General features: G+C 34.8%; 2 protein-coding genes across 3 annotated transcripts in view; both read left to right on the top strand.

Moving 5' to 3' along the window:
* Positions 1-2,467: 2,467 nt before the first annotated feature.
* srxn1 (sulfiredoxin 1 homolog (S. cerevisiae)) lies at positions 2,468-4,184 on the top strand. The gene is made up of 2 exons (XM_051117391.1): positions 2,468-2,739; positions 2,845-4,184. Exons 1-2 carry the CDS (start codon positions 2,515-2,517, stop codon positions 3,052-3,054), a joined length of 435 nt encoding a protein of 144 aa, XP_050973348.1. The 5' UTR covers positions 2,468-2,514; the 3' UTR covers positions 3,055-4,184.
* A 12,289-nt stretch (positions 4,185-16,473) lies between these two features.
* Positions 16,474-22,756, top strand: part of tcf15 (transcription factor 15) — a 33,253-nt gene continuing 26,970 nt past the window's right edge. Inside the window, exons 1-3 of one of the 2 annotated variants that reach the window (XM_051117389.1) lie at positions 16,475-17,331; positions 17,967-18,096; positions 18,955-19,986. In XM_051117389.1, the coding sequence (XP_050973346.1) occupies positions 16,846-17,331; positions 17,967-18,032 (552 nt within the window). In that variant the 5' untranslated portion in view covers positions 16,475-16,845 and the 3' untranslated portion in view covers positions 18,033-18,096; positions 18,955-19,986. Of the gene's footprint in view, positions 17,332-17,966; positions 18,097-18,954; positions 19,987-22,756 lie in introns of those variants that run through there. The other variant, XM_051117388.1, reaches the window with a different exon arrangement.

Genomic DNA, 22,756 nt, shown 5'->3' with positions numbered 1-22,756 from the left:
ACTGCTCTTGATGTTTTCTGTTGTTTGTGTGAAAACCCATCTGTCTGTTACAGCCTGCTGGCAGTAGGTCCAAACGTCCCTTCTGCTCCTGTCAGAAGAATCAGTTCACAGCATTTAGAGATCCAAATGTTCATTTTCTTTTCCATTAATGATCCACAGTGAGAGACGGAGTAAGCCGAGCTCCAAAAAATCTCACCTACTGTAGACAGATCTCATTCCACATCATGCCAAATGTCCAGCGTACAGCAGAGATAAATTTGTTGTAGATTTTCTTGGCGTATGGCAATGCTTATGTTGTCAGGCCAGCTTTTACACATAAAAGATTGATCATTTCTGGGAAGACTTTTTTGGCCAGCTTCTAAATAAAATCAGAAATAGCAGAACAAGGATTCAGACATCAGACAGTAGGTGAGGAGTATGACATTTTTTGTAAATGATCTCCTATTTTACTTTAAATATCGTTACATTGCAGATAACAAAGAAAGAAATACAGATTTTGCATTATGTTATTAAAAAACGGTCAGAAAAAAAACCCACATGCTAAAGTACTAATATTTATTATACCCAATATGCATTGTGCCGTTTGTATGCAGCAATTAACATTTTGTCATAACTAAAAATAAGTTTACCATCTCTGTCTAAAAATAAAAGAGTTGTTTGTGTTTGTTTAAGGACAGAGAGCTCATTCTCTATCATTTAGTTTTAACTGTATATCATATTTTATCAATACCACACGAGCAAGAGTGCTGAGGTAACGTTAATCACAAACGTGTTGATATTAAATTGCGATATTGATTTTATACAACTTCAACAAACAAGAAGTTAATATTATGCAACTTACATTTCAGACACAATATTCGCTGGTAGTTTGTCTATTTCAGCTGTACCAAAGCAAAAAAAAAAAAAAAAAAAAATTCAATCGAGAAAGACTAGCCGACCGTTGAATCACACCGTCGTTTGTTTTTACGGGTTTGAATCAGTAAATTGAATCAGTTTTGAATGAACCGTTTGAGTGAACGATTCAGTGACTCATAAAGACCGTCGCCTGTTTCTTGACAGATTTAATGTTTTTTTTTTCGTAAAATAATGCTAAAATAAAGTTTTTTAAATGAATTAACCAGTGAAATAACAAATATAAATACAATATAATCAAACACCAAGAAATATAACAAAGAACATACAAAGCCAGGGGGAAAAAACACAGTTATAACCTAAATAAAGCAATATATACAAGGATAATAAATAATCAACACGAAAAATAATACAAAATTAAGTAAGCAAATAAATAATTTAATTAATTAATTTATAGGGGAATCCTGAAAAAGGCATAAGTTAGCAAGCTTTCAAAATATTGTCGCAACTCTCTAAAAAAAAGCTTAAAATGTGGCTTATTATTAGAGAATTTACACTTTCGGATATGATATTTGGCTATGAGAAGTAATAGATTTATAAGCTAAAATTATTAAATTATTATTATTATTAGTTTTGGTTGTTTTATGATTGCGGTTTTTTATTAAAGAAGAATGATTGAGCATTACAAAATGTTAACGTAAATCCAGATACACAAAATCTAATCAAATAAATATAAAATAATCTTATACTGTAGAACAGTGTTTAAAAGGAGAAAAGCAAACAGAAAAAAATAAACAAATAAACCACATAGAAAAAAAAAAAAAACATAAAATATTCTTCCTTTAATATAAAAAATTCTTCCTTTTTCCTTAGGACATATTCAAAGGTTGCATCTGGGGAGCTATATACCAGAAAAGAAATTCTCCATGGAATCAAAAAATATGTCATTCTTTTTTATATTAATTTGCATTAGAGACTTTTTCCAAATTTCCTTTTCTGATTAAAAACAGATTACACTTTGGTATGCATTTCGCAAATTTCTGTTTATGAATATACTATTTACCTTGCAAAATGTAAGTTAACAACATGCTCATAATCATTTTACTTTTGTGTGAATAAATACAAATAACATCTTCTAAAGAAAGCATATAATTAACATTTTTACAAAAATAGAAAGGCACTAATATCAGACCAAAATCTAAGAGACAAATCACTTAGTCTTCCTAAAGTCTTCCTTGTGTGTATTACAGAAACTGCAAGTATTGTCAATGTCCATGAATTTAGAAAGAGCTAGTTTACATGGCTAAATGTATTAAATGGCTCATTCAGACACGTTTCGTTACATTACGTGATTGAATCGGCTGAATAATGTGATGACTCATAAAGACAGTCACTTGTCGCCACCTGCTGGCGTAATCATGTAACCTGCAGAAAGGGCAAATGATTGACAGCCTGTCTGTAATAATGTTGTACAGGATTTAACAACAACAACAATCACAATAAAAAATAATAATATTTTATATTAATATTTAATATATTTAATTATGATACACCGACTATTATTTTGGTTTATAATAATACGGACGGGAAGAGGAAAAGAAGGCAGGATTACTCGCGCATGCGCAGAGATAGTACTTCCCTACTGTAGTGATACTCATAGTGATGTTTCAAACTCTGAGCGGTGCTTTTCCAAAGCTCATCGGCGCCGCAAGATTGAATCCACTCGGAGTTTTAACGCGAAAAATGGGCAGTTTAGGCAGTGAAAACCGCTCCATTCATTCAGACAATATCCAGGACGTTCATAACATTCCAATGGATGTGATCATACGACCCATTCCACCTGTTCTAGACGAGCAGAAGGTCCAAAGCCTCATGACCAGCATACAGGTGACAATTAATTCAGACTACTAACTACATTTAACGTTTGAATGTACTTATTCAGTGTGACAGCATATCTGATTTCACCCCAAATCATTTGTTGTTGTTTTCCAGGAGGGCGCAGATATCTCCCTTGTGCCTCCCATAGACGTGCTTTGGATCACTGGAGAAAAAGGGGGCAATTATTACTACTCTTTTGGAGGATGTCATCGATTTGCTGCCTATCAGAGATTAAAGATGAAATCCATACCAGCCAAGATAATCAAATCTAACATTTCGGACTTGCGCACCTATTTGGGAGCATCTACGCCGAATCTACTTTGATCCAACGCACATAAGAGACGGACTGATGCGGTAAACCTGCACTGTGACAGACATCTAGATGATGTTAAGCACATTTATCCTGTATGACTGTATTTCTTACGACACTGATAAAGAACGTAGACTTTTCATTTTTAAATGGCTCTTTGATGTTAAGGAAATATTCACGTTTCTAAACTGAGAGCAGAAATCATGACTCATTTCGAGTCAGTTTTTGTTCTAAGGTTGTATCTGCAAAGGTGTTTCATTCTTATGAATCAGAGCTTTGAATCATCCAAAACAACTGTAAACTTATATAATTATATTCCTTTTGCTCAACATTATTTTTCTATTTTTCCTTGGTCACTGTGTGATTCAAGTCACGATGACTTAACAGATCTCTCTTCATCTGTCATTCTTAGTCTGACCACTAGATAGCAGCATTACAACACTGATTGATTTACAAAGGGCTTCCTAAACGTTTTTGTCAGCCGATACCCTTTAGATTGACCCAAAACATTAAGTACAAAATTAGATACTAAGTTGATATTGAATTATTGGTTAATATGACATGTAGATAAATAAATATTATAAAAATTATATATATTATTAGAATTTTTATTATTCTTTTGAAATTAGTTATTTTAATTTAAACTTTTTTTTTAATTAGTTTTTTTTAGCTTTTCATCAGCTCATGAACTCATGGATGTAGTTCCCTTTGGGATCACTTTGAGTTTTTTTCCAACGGTATTTGTAGGCCAACCGGAAATGCTAATTAATTTCTATGATTTCATTAGGGAAAAAACGTTTGAAAGGTTATATTTTGTTCTGGTTTATAAGTGCATTTGATTTGTTAAAATGAAAGTAAATAAATTGTGTAATGGTAAAAATAGTTTATTTATTTTGGATGATTTTTTTTTTTTTTTATGCTCAGGCTTATCAGACCTTTAATGATTTTTTTCATTATGTCTCTTTTAAATGTCTAAGCCAAACCACAACATGAGCATTCACAAGTTGACCACAAGCGTGTGCTGGTCTGTGCCGGTCTCTCGAGTGGATGGGTACGGCCAAATTCCTAAAAATGTTACTTCTGTTGTGTCTAGATCTGCTTTGGATATTAAAAGCTGCACATTTTAATCATCACATTTGAATTATCACTGCAAACTGTGTGCTTTGTGTGTTTTTAGATATGCTAAATTCACAGCGTTTTTCATAAATTATTATTTTTATGTGCCAGTGGAGGGGCATGAGAATTGTAGGACATTCTCTGAAGCTCATCCATAATGGCAGGACATGTTGGGGGTCATGTGTCATGAGAACTGGCCAGCGTTCTTCTCCTCTGCAGGCTGGAGTGAAGAAAAAGAATGAATACAGCAGCTCAGTTTTATTACATTGCTATATATAGATGGATCAAGGCTCACAGTCAAACTGATGTAGAGGAAATGTAGTGGACCCACTGAATCTGACATGAAACTGCTCTCACAGTCATTTCTGCTCTCAGCTGTTGTCTAGAGGAGATCAGAAGACGTGCACCTCGGATTTCTTCATGTAGTGGCAGTTCACTTCCCTTTGACCTTTGACCTTGGCCTAATATCCATAGCAAAAGGCCTCTCAGATTCTACGAGAACGATGACCGAAGCTTTTGAAACTCAGATTCTCTGACTGTGAAGATTGCAGGTGGCTCAGCCAATAATAATACAATAAAAAAAGTCCTTTGGATTTGTATTTCTGAACTTTGCAACAGTATGACTTTATTAGACAAATAAAATCCCATCCAAACTTCAAAGTTTTAAAGTGCACTCATGCACTCTCATAAATAAACGTACAAAAGCTTGTTGCATTGTATGGCCAAACACAGTTAAAATATTCTTCAAAGTATGTTTTGCATTCCACAAAAGAAATAAAGTCATACAGGTTTAGAAAGAGACAGAATAACCAAGTTTTGAATTTTGGGTGAACTGTCTCTTTAAGAGATGTGGTCTTACCTTGGGATCTTTATAGCAACAGAGTTTAGCTGGACACCAGCAGCTGCTGATTGCAGGAATCATGTCTTTACAGCCGCGTCCTTTGATCGTGGAGGAAGGTACAGGCCTGTGATTGGTGATTACTACCTCGTAGATCTCTGCTGGAAGATAACAGAGTTTCTCCATTGGCGATATACGAGTCCCTGGGGTGCCGGCCCTGATCTTGGCCTCCCTTTGGGGCCCCTCAGGAAGTGAAGAGGGGGCCCCGGGCCTCGGCGGAACAAACCTGCCCGACTGTAAATTTCTGGCAAAAGAATGGTCGCGTGTGAGAAGACTTCCTGTGGCTTCCACACGGTCTGGAAAAAATGTATCCTTAGAAGTCTCCTGACACGCAAAACGCCTGATTGAGGAGACACAAAGAAAGAGAGACAGACACACACCCAATTTGGGAAGTGTGGGCTGCACCTGCTGCTTTTTGGGGAAATGAAGGAAGCTGTAAGATTGTCTCCAACATCCCCCAAATTTTTCTTCTTAACTAGGAGGAGAGAGACAAAGAATGACAGATGGTGGGAGACGAAACGGATCCAGGTACTTGAGGCAACACTTTGAACGTCTCATGAATATTTCAGCCTCACAAGCACCTGTCATTGTACTGGTGTAATTCTACTACGTAGCTTTTGACAGGCATGAGAAATCATCTCTCTTAGACAAATCCAGTCTGTCTGAGGATCAGACCTTTAACCTTTGACCTGGATGCAGATTTCCCTTCCTCTTCTTGAGATTATAAATGATACTTTGTAGAAATTGTGGTAACACTTTATAATAAGGTTTCATTTGTTAACATTTGTTAATGTATAAACTAACATGAACAAACAATTAACAATACTTTTATTACACTATTAATATTTGTTACTGTTAATAAAAATACAGTTGTTCATTGTTTGTTCGTGTTAGTTCACAGTGCATTAACTAATGTTAACAAACACAATGTGATTTTAATAATAATGCAGGAATTAACAGTAATTTAGATTGATAAATGCTGTAGAAGTATTGTTTATTCGTAGTTTATATTAACTAATGTAGTTAACTAATATTAAGTTATGAACCTTCTTGTAAAGTGTTACCAAAATTGTTATATTTATGCACAACGTACAATTTATATATGTGGCTGGTAATGCTATTCTCCATATTGGCTTGTAACAAACTTTGATAATCATATTTATCTAATAATTTACAAGTTTAAATTTAATTCATTGTTTTTTTGGATAGAGGCAGATCTGTTTGTGAACTTGCAGCTGATTGTAAGAAAGTCTAGACAACATTTTAGATGTCTAGACGAAAGTCTAGATGACATTTTTAATAAAAATTACAAGGTCAGACAAAAAAATAAAAAATGAAATGCATACATGGATGACTCGTTCACAATTAGACAATAAGTTCAGTAACATTAATTTAGAAACTAGAATAATTGTTAACCCTAATACTGGTGAGAGCATGATGATTAAGAATTTCATGATACCAGTTTAGTCATTTAACGTCCATTATTGAATCACAATCTAGGTATACTTTTCATACCTCAAAATATTTTTTTCTGTTAATTTTTCATATCCTTACCTCAACCCTTTTGGCCCTGTTTATTTTTTTGTTTTTACACAAAGGACCGAAATCATGAAATATGAGCAGAATTAATCATTCAGTAGCCTGTTCTGATGTAAATTTCCTATTGAACTGAATGTATCAAATTACTCAGAAACATTATTTAAACAATTTATATACAATAGCATATGACAGTAAAACCATTCACATCTGTAGTTAATTTCTAATTGACAAAACTGGTGAAAACTTGGCCAACCTTATATTTCAGAGTTCGGTGCAGTTGAGCTTGCCTTTCGTTTTCCAGAACTAGCTGGATTTAAAAGTCTTTGTAAAGGCTATTTAGAGAATTGTTTTTAAACTAATTATAAATGTTAGAAATGTACTGCTAAAAACACGTTACAAACACTGTGAACTAGTACTGAATTGGGAAGTTAGACCGTTAAACCGTTTTCGCCATTTTTGTGTTTTGGATTTTTTTGGGCGGCCTGAAATCATGTCTCAAATATGCACTGGAGCCTTAACATTGCTTAGAGGATTTACACTTACGTTACATTTTGGTCAGTTACCCAGATGCGCGGCCATATTGGTGATACTCGGATGTAAACAACGGAATGGATTGCACGGTTAATGCACTGCTTAATGCAATTCTGCTAATTTATGCTGTCTAAACCATGGAAAAAAACTTGTGGAAGCTGCTAAATCATAGAGAAGGACTTAGTAGGCAGGAAACAGCGCAATATTTTGACAAACTATTGGGTGGTAAAGATACATACGAGCAGTATTAAATGAGATATTAGCCTAATATTTCACCTACCTGACAGCAAATGACAAGAACAAACACAAATGTTGTCAAGATTCTTGCTCTGGAAATCCTGGTTCAGTTTGGCCAACCACAAACGCCTTTTCTTCGTCAGACATAGTCTTTTACACTCCTCTCCTTGATTTGTTATAACTGTTGGCAGTCTATAGTACCCTACATGTTTAGGGCTGTCAAACGATTAATCACAAATAATCGCATAAAAAATAAAAGTTTGAGTTTGCCTAATATCAGTGTGTGTACTGTGTGTAATTATTATGTATATATAAATACACACAAATTAATGTATATATTTAAGAGTAATGTTATGTATAAAATATTTATTTATATATATATATATATATAAGCTAAATATAATTATATATAGTTTTATATAATATTACATATACTTGTAAATATTTCTTAAATATATACATGAATGTGTTTGTATTTATATATACATAATTCTGTAGTTGTAGGCAAACTTTTGTTTACGATTAATCACAATTAATCGTTTGACAGCCGTACTCGGTCCGACTGATTAGTACAGCCCAAAACATTACAATAATTGACCATTTTCAGCAGCAATAATCAGCCAAATTTACAAGTTCCGTTCAGTTCAGTGGAATTGTTTACATTCATTGCCACCAGTATAGCCAATTGATGACGTATTGTGAAAACACTCTATAATAACTAGAGCGCATTAGGATCAGTTGTTCGCTCTCTCTCAATCACGAGTTACACTGTTAAAAAAATGGTTTCAACTTAAAATAATTTGTTACCCCGCTGACTTAAATTTTTTTTAGTTTAGTCAACTAAAATATTCCACTTGTCACTTAAATTAACTTAAAATTTCAAGTGGACTAAACTAAAAAGTTTAAGGCAGCGGGCTAACAAATTATATTAAGTTGAAACAACTTTCTGAAAGAAGTTTTTTTTTTTTTTTTACAGTGTAGTTAATATGCCCTAGTTTGCTAGGTAGCTGTGCCTTCATCACATAAATGCATATTACCTGGTTGCGTTCATTTACAAAACAGCTCGGTCTAATTTTAATTTAATTTTAATTTTATTTGACAGTTGAGAGTGGCGGCAGCTTTTCAGTGAGTGGGTGTGGTTTCAGCACTGACAGCAGACACACCCTCAGCGCTTGAGAGCAGAGAATTCCCTTTTTTTTAAAAAAAATGATTTTGATCATTTATTTTATTTACTTGGTGTTTTTTAATTATTTTTCTGTGGTGCGACAAACTCAGAGCATATATTTAATATTGCTTTACAAGGACTGTAATAGAAATGCAGTTTGTACAGTGTAAAAGAAAATATACATTTCCCATTCACAGATTTGATTGTGTGTTTGAACACCGTATCATCAGACATCAGAAGACCAGTAGACTCCCTGTTCTCTGTTTTGAAGTGTCTGTTAAGTGTGTGTGTTAGTGCTCCTGCTGTATGGTCTTGTTTTGTATGTCAGAGTCCAAGAGTTATGGAGCAATAGGACATGAATAGACTTCCTTTTCCTGTACAGCTTTTGGCAGGATCCTACCATTGACCCTTACCTGCAGGGGTCAGTCAACATTTCCCTGAATAGCGTCTGATTTCACACTGTGGCTCTGTGCGTTGTATGAATCCCCTGCTGACGCTGCAGTGCAGGGGGGGAGTACATGATGACAAAATAATGATATATATTTGCACACTCACACGGACAAAATTTACCAAACCATTTCGGCATATTTGTGAGTTACATTCAAATGAATAATGGACTTCTCATCCCCTCTGAATAGATGTACATTAGCCTTGCAAATGCTGTGAAGAATTAGCTGTCCTGAAAATACGTTTTCCTCCTTTTCTCTTTCTCACACACAACTCCATCACATGTGGCCACAATATGAGTTATTAGACACTGACCCTATAGTCATAAAGCTGATGTACTGCACCACAACACAACATTATATACAATGATAAACTCATTCTAACGTCCATTCACCCATATGCGCTCTCCATCCTCAATATGCATGCTATAAACTGTATTTATGGCTTAGAATGAGTCCAAATGTGTATTTCTCAATGACAGAAGCTTATAAGGGAATATTACAGATGAACTCAGTTGTCAGCATTTGTGGAATAATGCTGATTACCACAAAAATAAATTCTGAGCTGTTCCTTCTTTAAAAAATACAAACTTCGGGGTTACACTGAGGCACTTACAATGGAAGTAAATAGTGACATCTCATCTTCGGAACACAAATTAAGATATTTTTGATGAAATCCAAGATCTTTCTGACCCTGCATAGACAGCAATGCAACTGACATATTCAAGGCCTAGAGACATAGTAAGGACATCCTTAAAATAGTCCATGTGACATCAGTGGTTGGACCGAAATTTTATGAAGCTACGAGAATACTTTTTGTGTGTAAAGAAAACAAAAATAACAGCTTTATTCAACAATTTCTTCTTTCCGTGTCAGTCAGTCTCCGCAGCGCATCTGTGTTCTACATCAGAATGCCAGCTCCTAAAATTATTCATATTCATAAAATTTCAGTTAAACCATTGATGCCACATGGACTATTTAACAATGTCCTTACTGCTCTTCTGGGCCTTGAATGTGGTAGTTACTTTGCTGTCTATGCAAGTTCAGAAAGCTCTCGGATTTCGTCAAAAATATCTTAATTTGAGTTCTGAAGATGAACCAAGATCTTACGGATTTGAAACGTCATGTTGGTGAGAAATAAATGACAGAATTTTCATTTTTGGTGAACTATCCTCTTAATGATGGATCTGTTTACTACAAACACAGTTTTTCACTTCACAAGACATGAACTGATTGTTTTTATCAGCTCAAGGTGAACAAGTGATGTAATGCTAAATTTCTCCAAATCTGTTCTGATTAAGAAACAAACTCATCTCTTGGATGACATGGGTGAGTAAATTTTCAACCTGATTTCATACCTCTGGAAATTTTTTCGCAAGATGCAAAATACGTACGGGCATGTACGTTTCGAGACTTTTTCGATGTGAAATGTCCACTGAGTGGTGCTAAAAGAGTGTTTGTTTTTTTCAAAAAAACAATGAATGTACACAGTGCCGATCCTGCACTGTAAAAAATAAATAGCTGAGAAAACTTAAAAAAGTAAGGCAACTTGATGCAGTATAACTTTTGAGTTCTCTCAACAATAGTTTTTTTAGTTTTTCTCAGTGAAATTTGTTTGTTCATGTAATGCTGATTGTCTTATTTTGCTAACAGAAAACGTCTTGTCACATCAACTGAAACAACAATTATTGTTGTTTAGGTGATTTCTTTTTTTATGTGTCAATTTTTTGTTTATTTACAAATGACAAACTGTGAATTGTTATAGAAACCTTAATGGATAACGTAGCCTAATATGTAGACAACATTGTCTTTGTTTGTAAAGCATCTTACGAGACTAAAATATCCAGCAAATATATACAAGTGGTTGAACATACTCTAGACACACAAACCTCAAGAATGGTTGCAATCAACGAATCCCTGGTGAAAAAACAGCATATGCTGGTAGGTATGTTTTGATGCTGGGATGCTGGTTAGGTAGGTTTTGATGCTGGTTTAAGCTGGTCCTTTGCTGGTTTATGGCGGTCATGATGCTGGTCAAGGACCAGCATAAACCAGCAAAGGACCAGCTTAAACCAACATCAAAACCTACCACCATATGCTGTTTTTTTTTTTCACCATGGATGTTAAAAAGATGAGCTCTTTCCATCACAGTGCAGCAAATAACTAACAATAAAGACAAAACATCAACAAAAAGTTTAAATTAAGTCAGCGAACACCAAAACAATAATCCTATAACAGTAACTGTATAATTTAATCATGCTGCAGTGCATGCTGGGAACTCACAAAGCCTTAACATTTCAACAATATGAAATTCTTCGTTCAGACAAAAGCGTTTGACTATTTGGGACAACATTTGGGGCAATTTTGACAAGGGATTATATGTCGTTTCAAGAAAAGAGCATTTTTTTTTTTTTTTAGTATTTGAGATTTAAAATGTTTCGTAAACTGGAAAATATGCATTTGCATTTTTTACAGTGGTGGACTTACAGTGGTGGAAAACTGTGTGTGTGTGTACTTCGGTATGCTTTCAACTCATTTTTTTTAGTCAAGAGCAAGAGACTGTACGACATTCACGTTACATGATTTGACTGATTGTTACGTAGAAAGGGACAGCATACCGCATTAAAAGAAATGAACATTCATGTTTTGATAACCGCTGGCGCACTTTAAAAATGAAATAAAAAATAAATCACTTTTGAGAGCAAGGGGGCCTATACACAGCTTGCGTATTTTGCGTATATATGGTACGTTGGTTTTGTACATTTCACTGCAGTTCTGACTTGTAATGTCCATTGAGTGGCGCTATAACTCTAATGTTCTGTGACATTTTTAAGTAAAATCCCTGGTGAAAAAACCAGCAAAGGACCAGCAAAAACCAGCTAAGGACAGCTTAAACCAGCACCAAAACATACCTAACCAGCACCCCAGCATCAAAACATACCTACCAGCATATGCTGTTTTTTTCACCAGGGATACCATCTGCACTACACCTAAACCTACCCAATAGCAGTATGTATGAACAAAAGTAAATGTGATGTAAAAACGCAATCGCAAGCATGCCGTTTAAGCTTGTTTTTTCGATCTCTCATCTTTCAGCTCTTTCAACGTGAGTCATGTTTTTCACGAGATTATACTCAAGGATTCCACATCCTAAGACCAATTCTGTGCCGGCTGAGCTCCCGAGCAAGCTTGTTACATTCGGAAAGTCAAACATCCCTTACCAAAAAGAAGTATACTTTAAGTTTATTTTATTAAGTATACTTCAGTAAAGTTCAAGTATATTTCTAAGTATACTTTATGTAGTAAGTATACAAATATCAGTGTACTAGTAGTATACTTTTAAGTGTACTATTTTAATACTCCTTGGGACTAAATTGGCCCACTTTAAGTATAACAGTAGTAAACTAGTAGTTCAGTCTAATTCAGTCTAATTAGTCTAATATGTAGACAATGACATCTTTGTTTGTAAAGCATTTTACAAAACGAAGACATCCATGAAATGGATATAAGTGGTTGAAAAGTATCTAGGCCTCAAAACTAGATACACAACCCTCAAGAACGGTGGCAATCAGCAAATATTAAACAGATGAGGTCTTTACATCACAGTACAACAAATAACTAACAATAATGACAAAACAACAACAAAAAAGTTTAAATGAAGTCAGCAAAACAATAATCCTATAACAGTAACTGGATAATTTATTTATGCTGCAATGCATGCTGGGAACTTACAAAGCCTTAAAATTTCAACAGTATGAAATTCTTTGTTCAGACAACTGTGTTTGACAAGTTGGGGCAGCATTTGGGGTAATTTTGTTGGTCTGACAAGGGTTTTATATAGTTTCAAGAAATAGCATTTTTTAGTATTTGAGACAGTTTCGTAAAATGGACAATATGTATTTGCATTTTTTACAGTGTGGAAGCATCTGTTTTGGTTTCTTTTTCACTTGTGCTTTGGAAAGATGTGTAATAGCATCTCTCATGTATAAAAATGACAACACGGATTCTCAGAGCACAAGTATAGCCCTGATAGTATATTTGTATAGTATATTTACTATAAGTATAGTATATTTAGACTTTTTCTAAGTATAAGTCAAGTATACTTAAATGTCATTTTAAGTATATTTCTGAATATAAAGCACATTTCTGAGAAGTACATAAAAGGTAGACTGAAAGTATACTTTCCTGTTTTTAATTTAAAAGAAGTATACTAATAGCACACTTGAATTAACTTCTTTTTTTGTAAGGGATGGAGCTGTAATCATAACTATGTACGAAAACAGTTACAAGTGCTCGCTGTTTTACTGTCTCTAGTGTTCATTTCTGTTAAAAACTGCAGTGATATGTACTTACAGGTACATATTTCACATCTCATGAAAAAGTTCCCGCAGGTACGTTTTCGTCATGAGATCAGGTTGCCATTTTCAGCAAATTTTCATTTTTTTAAAAAAATTCCTTTAATGTAAGTGCTTTTGTGAAATTCTAAGCCACAAATGTCTGCTATTAAATAGTCCAAAAATTGGCCCCATTTATTTTAGCTATTTATCTGAAAAAGAAAACGACACAAGTTTTATTTTTGTGGTAATCAACATCACACACCAAATGCTGTTGATTGAGCTTAACTTGAACCGCAAATATTCCTTTAACACAATACCACAGATTGTGGGTTGCATTATAGAGGGAAAGTTCTTATAGCATAGTCTACCCCCTCTTCCCATACACACACACACACACACACACACACACACAGACAGACACACCTGCTCTTCTCACTCAAATGTATAAACCCTACAGCCTCAATGTATGAGCCCCTCTCTCCTTCCTACTAAACAAGTCTGTCTATTTCTCTTTGAAATTATGTTATTGGCCCTGTAAATCTGTGTATTTAGCTGCAGTCTTACCTCACCGTCACTCGTCCCATCCAGCACATATGAGAACATTGAGTCTGTCATTGCATGATAAATACCTAGCTAGCAAATAATTGATGAGACATTAAATTTAACATAAGTTAATGCAGCTAAACCTAAAAAAATAAGTAAATAAATAAATTAGCCTAATATACAAAGAAATTGTATTGGAATTGGATCAGCATTGGTTATTGCCCACCAGGCTTGTAAAAACAGCATGCAGGTGTTTTGAAAATGTCGTAGGTGTCGTAGATGTTGGAAGGGGGTTGTTGGTGCAGCTGAGGGGACAGAAAGTCCTGGGTTTAAGTGACACTGGCATGTTTGTGAAAGCTGCTCAAAGTGACATATTACGGGCCATGGAATCACAGAGAAAATAAATGAGACAGAGAAAGAGGGTCTGGAAACCATTTGCCACTGTCCCACTCTCTCTTTCTTAGATCATTCTTAACATCTGCCTCATGTTTATTTACCCAACACCCGCTTCTGGCTATAAACAAAGCATCTCTGCGTGAGCTCAGCCCCAGCAGAAGCTCATAGAATTCAGCGGAACCTCTGACCCTCGGCTACAAACCTAACAGTTAAAAGAAACAAACACAATTATGTGAAATGAATCTTGTTATCTTGCTAATGACATAACCTGAGTTTAAGAACCCTATGCTTTCAGCTGTTGTTATGTGACAGTTTCTGACCAAGATGCAGCTGAAATACATGTCCATAAAACATCTTTAGTTATGCATATTGCATATACATGCATATACAGTTATATAGTTACGCATATTGTAACTGAGCAATTATTGGACCAAATGAGGATGACCACATTGCTTGAGCACATAAGCTGAGGTCAAAGATGAGAGGTCACAGGTTAGTGAGTTTGGTCACATAAGCCCATATGGCTGATTTAAGGTCTTGCATTCCTTTGCACTGAAACAGAAACTCAGTCAGAGCATGATTTTAAAGCAGTGAGACAAGTTATTCTGAGATGACAAGGCCAGTCATGAATTATGACAGGAAGGAAAGTGAAAACTTAAATGTGTGAGTGTGAAAGTGGACAAATCTGTATGTGTATGCTATTAAAAATAAAAAGCAGACTGTGGGTGTATAAGAGAAGCCAAAAAAGATGAAGCAGCAAAAAAGGTGAGAAAAATAAAAGGGTTGAGAGAGACCCCTACTGTTCTTTATCGTGGCCTCGTGCTCTTCGAGCCACTGAATGAAAACAAACCGCAGCAGGGCTAAAACTCTTACTTAACAAAATCAGTAATGCCTAATATGACTCTGCGAATAATAGGACCGTATTTAATAGTAAATATACACACTAATGCAGCTCGACTTGAAAATCTCGGTTCACCAATGAATGACATTTAAATTCTTTTTATTTGTTTTTCTAGTATTTACTAGATACATGACGGAAAGTGCTTCTGTAAATAAACATATTTATCTTTGCACCATTACAGTGCGTTTGCCAGCGTGTTTGTTGCGCGTCATTATAGGTGTTGTTTTAAACGCCTCCCTGTCAAATGGCCGCGCAATAAAAGCAGTAAATTCAGAGGACAATCACCGGCCGAGAGTTACTTGCAGGTGCAGCTTCTGTTTTTCCCAGTGAAGGGTCGTATTACTCAACAAGCTCTTTTATTTAAAAGTATGTTTCTTCATTTACACTTTGCATAATAACAACAACAACAACAATAAACTCATTGCATTCAAAGTCTAAAAAATGCATAGTTTTCCGTTTTAGTGGGATTAATTTGTACAGTACATCTGATATAGACAAGACGTCAAAATAAAAATTAAAATACGTTTCTAAAATTATACGTGCTGTTAAAACCGTGATCAAAGAGAAACAATCTTGCAACAAGAAACACTGACAAACGAAACGTAAAACTGCAAAATTTCATCAGCAACGATAAAATAACACGAGGAATAACAAACTAATTTAATTAAATCAATAATATAAGACTTTATAATATTATAAATTATTAATAACATAAATTATAAATGCAACTATTAAATGTAAAACACCCTTTGCGTTATATTACTGTGATAGTACCATGATACGGATAGGACAGAAGGCAATACCGTGGTACTATAGACCTGAAACTCACTTTATTTACACACTCTCAGAAAAAAAAGTACAAAGGCTGTCACTGGAGCGGTACTTTTTCAAAAGGTACACTTTTGTACCTTACATGCAGGCTTTAAGAATCAATGACAGCTTTTGTAACTTTTTGTACCTTTTTGCTGAGAGTGCATGATATATGAATGCCATACTGGCATGCATGGTAGACCTACCTGTCCAAAAACATACCTTTTGGTACTTTTTTATGTGAATGCATAATTTTATTTTCTGTTCACTCTCAGAAACAAGGGTGCAAAAGATGTCACTGGGCGGTACCTTTTAAAAAGGTACATGTTTGTACCTAAAGGGTCCATTTTGGTACCTTAAAGGTACATATTAGCACTTAAAGTACATGACCAGTACATATTAAAACCTTTTGAAAGGTACCGCTCCAGTGACAGCTTTTGTATCTTTATTTCTATTCTATTATCCTTATTTTCTATTAAGAGTGTTCTTAATGTTTTTCTTTATCCCTGAATGTATTTTAATTTGTTAGCAAAACTATTAAGTCATATTAACAGTATTTTGTGCTCAAATATTAATGATCAAATCTGTGAGACTGTAGCTTTGGTTATTTGCATATCAGTGACTGCTCCTCCCTGATCCTATAAGACGGCGCTCGCTGCTCCTGCTTTAGCTGCTTGCGCATGGAATGACTGTAAGGACGAACACCAAGAGGATCTTTACCATGTGATGAGATTGATCAACTGCTGAAACAAACGGATCAGGGTTTGGCGATGCAGTGTTTGCGTGGCTAGTGCTTGACAACAAGCCCATCGTTTCATTTTGGATACTTTGGATACCTTCATCAAGCTCTTTTCCTTCAGATCGGAGTCCCAAGAATTTTTCAGTGATGGCATTTGCCATGCTGCGGCCCATGGCGACTCATCTAGCGTACCCGGATGTTGCCATGATGTCTGAGGATGAGGAAAACCGCAGCGAGAGCGACGGCAGCTCGGAGCAGAGCTACGGCTGCTGTCCCAGTGCGGAGAAGCGGCGGCGGATGTCGCGCAAGTCCACTGTGAGCAGTGTGGTTATAGTAAAGCAACGGAACGCAGCGAACGCGCGGGAACGCGACAGGACGCAGAGCGTCAACACTGCTTTCACGGCGTTACGGACTCTTATTCCCACCGAGCCGGTGGACAGAAAGCTGTCAAAGATTGAGACTCTGCGCTTAGCATCCAGTTACATCTCACATCTGGCCAATGTGCTCCTGATAGGAGACGGAGGAGAGGACGCGCAGCCGTGCGTAAGCGCCGTTTACACCGCGCAGGGGGACAGCGGAGGAAAGCAGCCGCGCACCATATGTACTTTCTGCCTCAGCAGCCAGAGAAAAGGGGTAAGAGAATAAAAAATAACGCCCATAGATAACTGTCCATAGAAAAAGTAATAAACATTTATCTTTGTAACAATAAACATTTATGAATGGCAAATGGGCAGGATGTGCAAATCCACTCACCTCAGAAAGTGCGAAGAACTCTTGAAATGTGCGAAGAGAGCAATTTTAAGAATAAAACACATTGTACACACATATTAGATGTAAGAGCTTTAGGAAACGAAATGAAAACACTTTTACGTAACAAAAAGTCCTAATGTTATTATTCGTGATTACGTTCATAATATATTCAGTGACAGTATAATATTTTAATAGGCTTCTTTATAGGCCTCATTTGGATTTCTTTTTGTGGCAGATGAGAATAAAAAGTGTTTAATATCTTAATTTTATTTTCAGACAGCAGTCATACGTTGCATGTCTTCAAGGCCTAAACTGTACGTGAGCTGTTTCCCAACATTCAGAAAGCTCATGACTAAAAATAAAAAAATATGGCTAAAATCTCTAAGCCTCGAATAAAGCAAAATATGATTTGAAAAAAGATAATTTATAGGCCCTAACCACAGAAAGATAGCTTAAATCATATATTTGTATGACATAAAAATGAATAACCTTTATTTTGTCTATATGTGCTTTCGCAGATAAAGGACGGATCTGACTGTGTCCGTATGCGGGGAATCACTTCATTGCGTGTGACACGCCGGTAGCATCAGCAGCGAAAATGAAGATGAAGATGAAGAAGATGAAGCCGCAACTCAGGGAGCGCGAGAGGTGAGCGAGATTCCTCGCGACGGAGATTTTCGGAAGACTCGCCATTCAAAACAAGTTGATTTTGATTTTTTTTTGTACTTTTTCTATGTGTGTTTTGTATAGAGATGTGAACGTTTAAAATGCAGTGCATAAAGTATTTTTTTCTTTTTCGTTTTCTTTTTTCTTAAAGAGAATTTATACATTTTATACACAAATTGTGAAAACACCATGGTGAAATAAAATATATTTTTTCAAATTTCAAATGTCCTCTGTCAGTTATGCGTGGATGGCACATTAAAAATACGCACTTTTTTGGATGTTTTGGGTTCAACGTTTTTTCTTTAAATTTTACATTCTAAACTCTTAAAAATAAAGGCTCCAAAGCGGTGTTTTTGTGGTGATATCATAGAAGAACCATTTTTGGTTGCCCAAAGAACCTTTCAGTGAACAGTTCTTAAAAGAACAATTTTAAAGAACATTTTAAAAATCGACTATAAAGAACCTTTTCTACATTTGAAAGGTTCCATGGATGTTCAAGGTTCTTCATGGAGCCATCAGTGCCAATAAAGAACCTTTATTTTTAAGAGCGTATTTCTCCAATAAATCTGTTAACCAAACGTTTTCATATATGTATTATAGAAAAACTGAATAATGATAATGAGTAAGTAAAAGTCGTTATAACGTTTTAGGCCTATATACAGTATGGATGATTTGGCTTCTGTAATGTGTAAGAAATGAAGACAGTGGCATTTTTCTTATTTTAATTTGATCTAAAACTGATTTTAAACTGTCTTATTTTTGAAGCTGCGCAATTGTTGTTACAGAGCATTTATAGTGACTTTTGTTGGCTGATGCTTTTCTGTTTTTTTTTTTTTTGAGGGATAAAAATCCAAACATGGCCAGGAAAATACAACCAAGAGCTGGAAGAACAGTCCAGTGCACATAGGATTTAGGCAGAGCTTCAAATCAATCTGTCATCTGAAAATTAACATTAATTCAAATTCAGATAAAGCTAACTGATTATCTCTATTATTTTGAAGGACAGAAACTAAAGCTTGTTTTTTAAAATTCTTTTATACATATCTCTCTCATTCTGTCTCCATGTGTTTTTGAGATCTGGGATGTATTAGTCACGGTAAATACTACCCTTCGGTCAGCATGGGGACCTGCCGCAGCTGTGCATCTGTGAGCTGCATAAATCACCATCGGGTCAGCTTGGAAGGTGGGGTGGGGTAATATAGAGCAAGAGAAAGTGTAAGAGGGGGGTTTGATAAAGAGAAAGCAGGGTCGAAGGTCTGGGTGAAGATTAAGTATCCAAGCTCTCAAAATGCTTGGATGAAGGTCAGAGGTTACTGTATATACAAGCTGAGTGGGTGTTTTAAAATCGCAGTCAAAATGGATCTGTAAAATTGTCAGTATCCCAATATATTCTGTGAACTTTATGTAGTTAATAAAAATAAGATTAACCCTGGATGAACTGGATGAGAAAGGAAACCTTAAATAACCCAGGAGACAGCAAATATGTTGTGTCTGATCGCTCCTCTTTAGTTTTAAAGGGGTTGTTCCATCCCACATGCAGCGATCAGTCCGGAGACAGAGACATTCATTCCACTAGAGTCACGCAGAATGCATGTTTTTCATATGAATCAGTCCATGATTGTGTCTTTTGTAATTTTTTTTTTTTTCAAGAGAAAAGAACTGATTTAGGATCTGCTTGGAGAATTATGGCTGCTAGGGGTCAGACCCAGATTTATCTGAGAAATCATGATGATTGTATTAATGATTGAGATATAATACATTCAAATATGTATGTATTATAAAACGTAATGGTAACTCTTTGCAATAAGGTTTATTAGTTAACATTAGTTAACATGAAGTAAGAATGAACACATTTATTAATCTTAGTTCATGTTAATTTCAGCATTTACTAATGCGTTATTCAAATCACAAGTTGTGTTTGTTAACTTTAGTTAATGCACTGTGAACTAACATGAACAAACAGTGAATGACTGTATTTTCAACATTAACAAAGATTACTAAATAGTGTACTAATGGTAATTGTTTGTTCGTTTTAGTTAATACATTAACTAATGTTAACAAATCACACCTTATTGTAAAGTGATATAATGAAAAAAAAAATCTATATATATGTAAAAAATAACTAAATAGAAAATGATAATATACTTTTTTAATCTAATCACAGCCTAAAATATTGATCTAATCAAAAGCCCAAATGTATCTGAGAAATTAATGCTATTAATGATTGGGATTTGATATATTGAAATTTAATATATTTAAAAATATATGTGTTATATACATTATTATATATTTGACAAAATGTTAAAAAACCTGTTCATGATGGTTGAATTAATTATAGAGATTTAATATATTAAAAATAACGCTGTATTATAAAATATAATAATATATAAAAAGTTATTTGAATATATAATGTTAAAATATTTATCTAATCAAAACCCCAAATGTATCTGAGAAATTACTACTAATAATGATTGGGATTTGATATATTGAGATTTAATATATTTATAAAATATGTGTTTTTATAATATGTGTTTAAATGTATTAAATTATAATACATTTTACAAAATATTTAAAAACCTGTTGATGATGGTTGAAGTAATTATTGAAATTTGATATATCCAAAATAGGTATGTATTATAAGACATAATAATACATTAAAGTTATCTGAATACATAATGTTAAAATAACAATAATAATACATAAAAGGCTATCTTAATGTAAAATGTGAAAATATTTATCTAATCAAAAGTCCAGTTGTGTCTGAGAAATTAATGTTATTAATGATTGAGATTTGTTATATTGAGATTTAACATATTTTAAAATGTATGTGTTATATACATTATATATATGGTGTATGTTTTATAAAATATTTAAAAACCTGTTGATATCAGATGTTTTTGGGACAGTTATGTAAGAAAGGTAGATTATGTAAAGAAGGCTTCATTTAAGTTTTCATGTCAGGACGTGCAATTTCTCATATTTTTTTGGGGTAGTTGTCGTGTGTGCTTTAAATTCATTTATTTAAATACATTAATTAAATAAATTATTATAATTAATTTAACATTATGTATATTTTACATATATATATTTATATATATATATATATATATATTTTTTTTTTTTTCATTGTTTTACTAGTTAGATTTGACTAAAAAGCCTGTAGCAGACAACTTGTCACACTAATGGGGCATGTTGTCACAAGCATCAATGTCTGTTTATAACGAACTGTACTATTATTCCTCCTGAGCAATACTAGTGGATATACTGGATTATAGTGGATTATAGCCAAGACTTTGAGGTTTCTGGCTATACAAAAAACTGACTACCCTGAGAAATATTAACTTGAATTAAAAAGTGACATGTAACCCCATACTAATAAATGATGCACGTCTTAAGTAATTTGTAATGAAAAGATTTATATTAAATTAGAGACACATTTTCACAAGTGCACTCAGGCTGTTGAACCTCACTGTATATGTTTTATGATAATGAATTGGTTCAGCAGTGTGTAGACATAGTCATTCAGTGTTTTGGCAGCTGGTTGAGTCTGAATTCCCCTCGTACAACGCCGATCTGCGGTGTCTAAAGTGTGACTGATGTCTCCCAGCCGTATGTACTGCAGTCTAATCTTCCTCTCACTGCTGTAATTTCATCATTTCACAGCAGATTCTATAGGATTAACTATGATATTTGGAGCTTCATAAATCGGGTTTGATTTGGTCTCTTTGGGTCTTTCACTTGGCTTTTTAGAAGCATTTCGTAACGAAACCCAACAACCTCTCTCCTCTCCGACCCCAAACCTTGACACTCGTTTACTAATGACTAAGTGGTTGCCTAGTGACTCTTGTCCCAGAAGGAAAATCCCTCCTCTGAGTTCTGGCAGAGTCTACAGCCAGTATACGGATCCAGGCACGCACACACACACACATGTATGCACACAAATTTTGACAGACTTAGAGCAGACAGGTCAGTAAATGCTTGAAGACCTGAGGAAGACTCCCTGGTGCTTGTGTGTTTATGGAAACTCCATTACCATTTATAAATGGACAAGAACTGTCTTTTTCCGGTGTGTGCATTTCTGGCTCATATGTCCGATGCAAGATGGCTCCCTGAGGTTTTCGTTCTGCAGGAAGTTGTCACGGGCACACAGGAAAGCAAAACATGCATGTCCGACCCCACCATGACTGTCTCACCGTGCCTCACACACATATACACACACACCTCACTGTTGTTCAGCACCACCAGCTCAGCAGATGGATGATTCCCAGACACCATAATTCACTGACAGGCCTGTATCCGGCCAGCAAAGAGAACTCTGACCTCCATGGCAATTATATTGATATTGCAATAAAAACATTATGTGTTTCAAACAAATTCCACTTTGGGACCCTTCAAACTGCATCAAGGATAAGTAAAAGACAGTTGCTTTAAGAAAGAGTTCACAATGGATATAAAAAAACCCACACACAGGCCATGAGAGGGTTTCATACAGTTTAACGTTATGTATGAAATATATTTTGACATTATTATTGCACAACAAAGATATTTGAGATGATAAAAGAGAAAAACATGTTAAAAATCTAGTACCACAGAAAGTACAGACACTGAAATTTTTTTTTGTTAAAAATGTATTCTTTTATAT

This window comes from Labeo rohita, chromosome 8, assembly GCF_022985175.1.
Source record: "Labeo rohita strain BAU-BD-2019 chromosome 8, IGBB_LRoh.1.0, whole genome shotgun sequence".
Taxonomy (NCBI): Eukaryota; Metazoa; Chordata; class Actinopteri; order Cypriniformes; family Cyprinidae; genus Labeo; species Labeo rohita.
The sequence above is the reverse complement of the archived record's forward strand: the minus strand, read 5'-3'. Positions and strand labels throughout refer to the sequence as shown.

What these genes read in the sequence shown, in the direction of transcription:
- srxn1 (XM_051117391.1), top strand. Translation starts at nt 2,515, where the DNA reads ATGTTTCAAACTCTGAGCGGTGCTTTTCCAAAGCTCATCGGCGCCGCA. An exon ending in GCCTCATGACCAGCATACAG is followed by an intron (nt 2,740 to 2,844) that starts GTGACAATTAAT and finishes GTTGTTTTCCAG; the next exon opens with GAGGGCGCAGATATCTCCCT.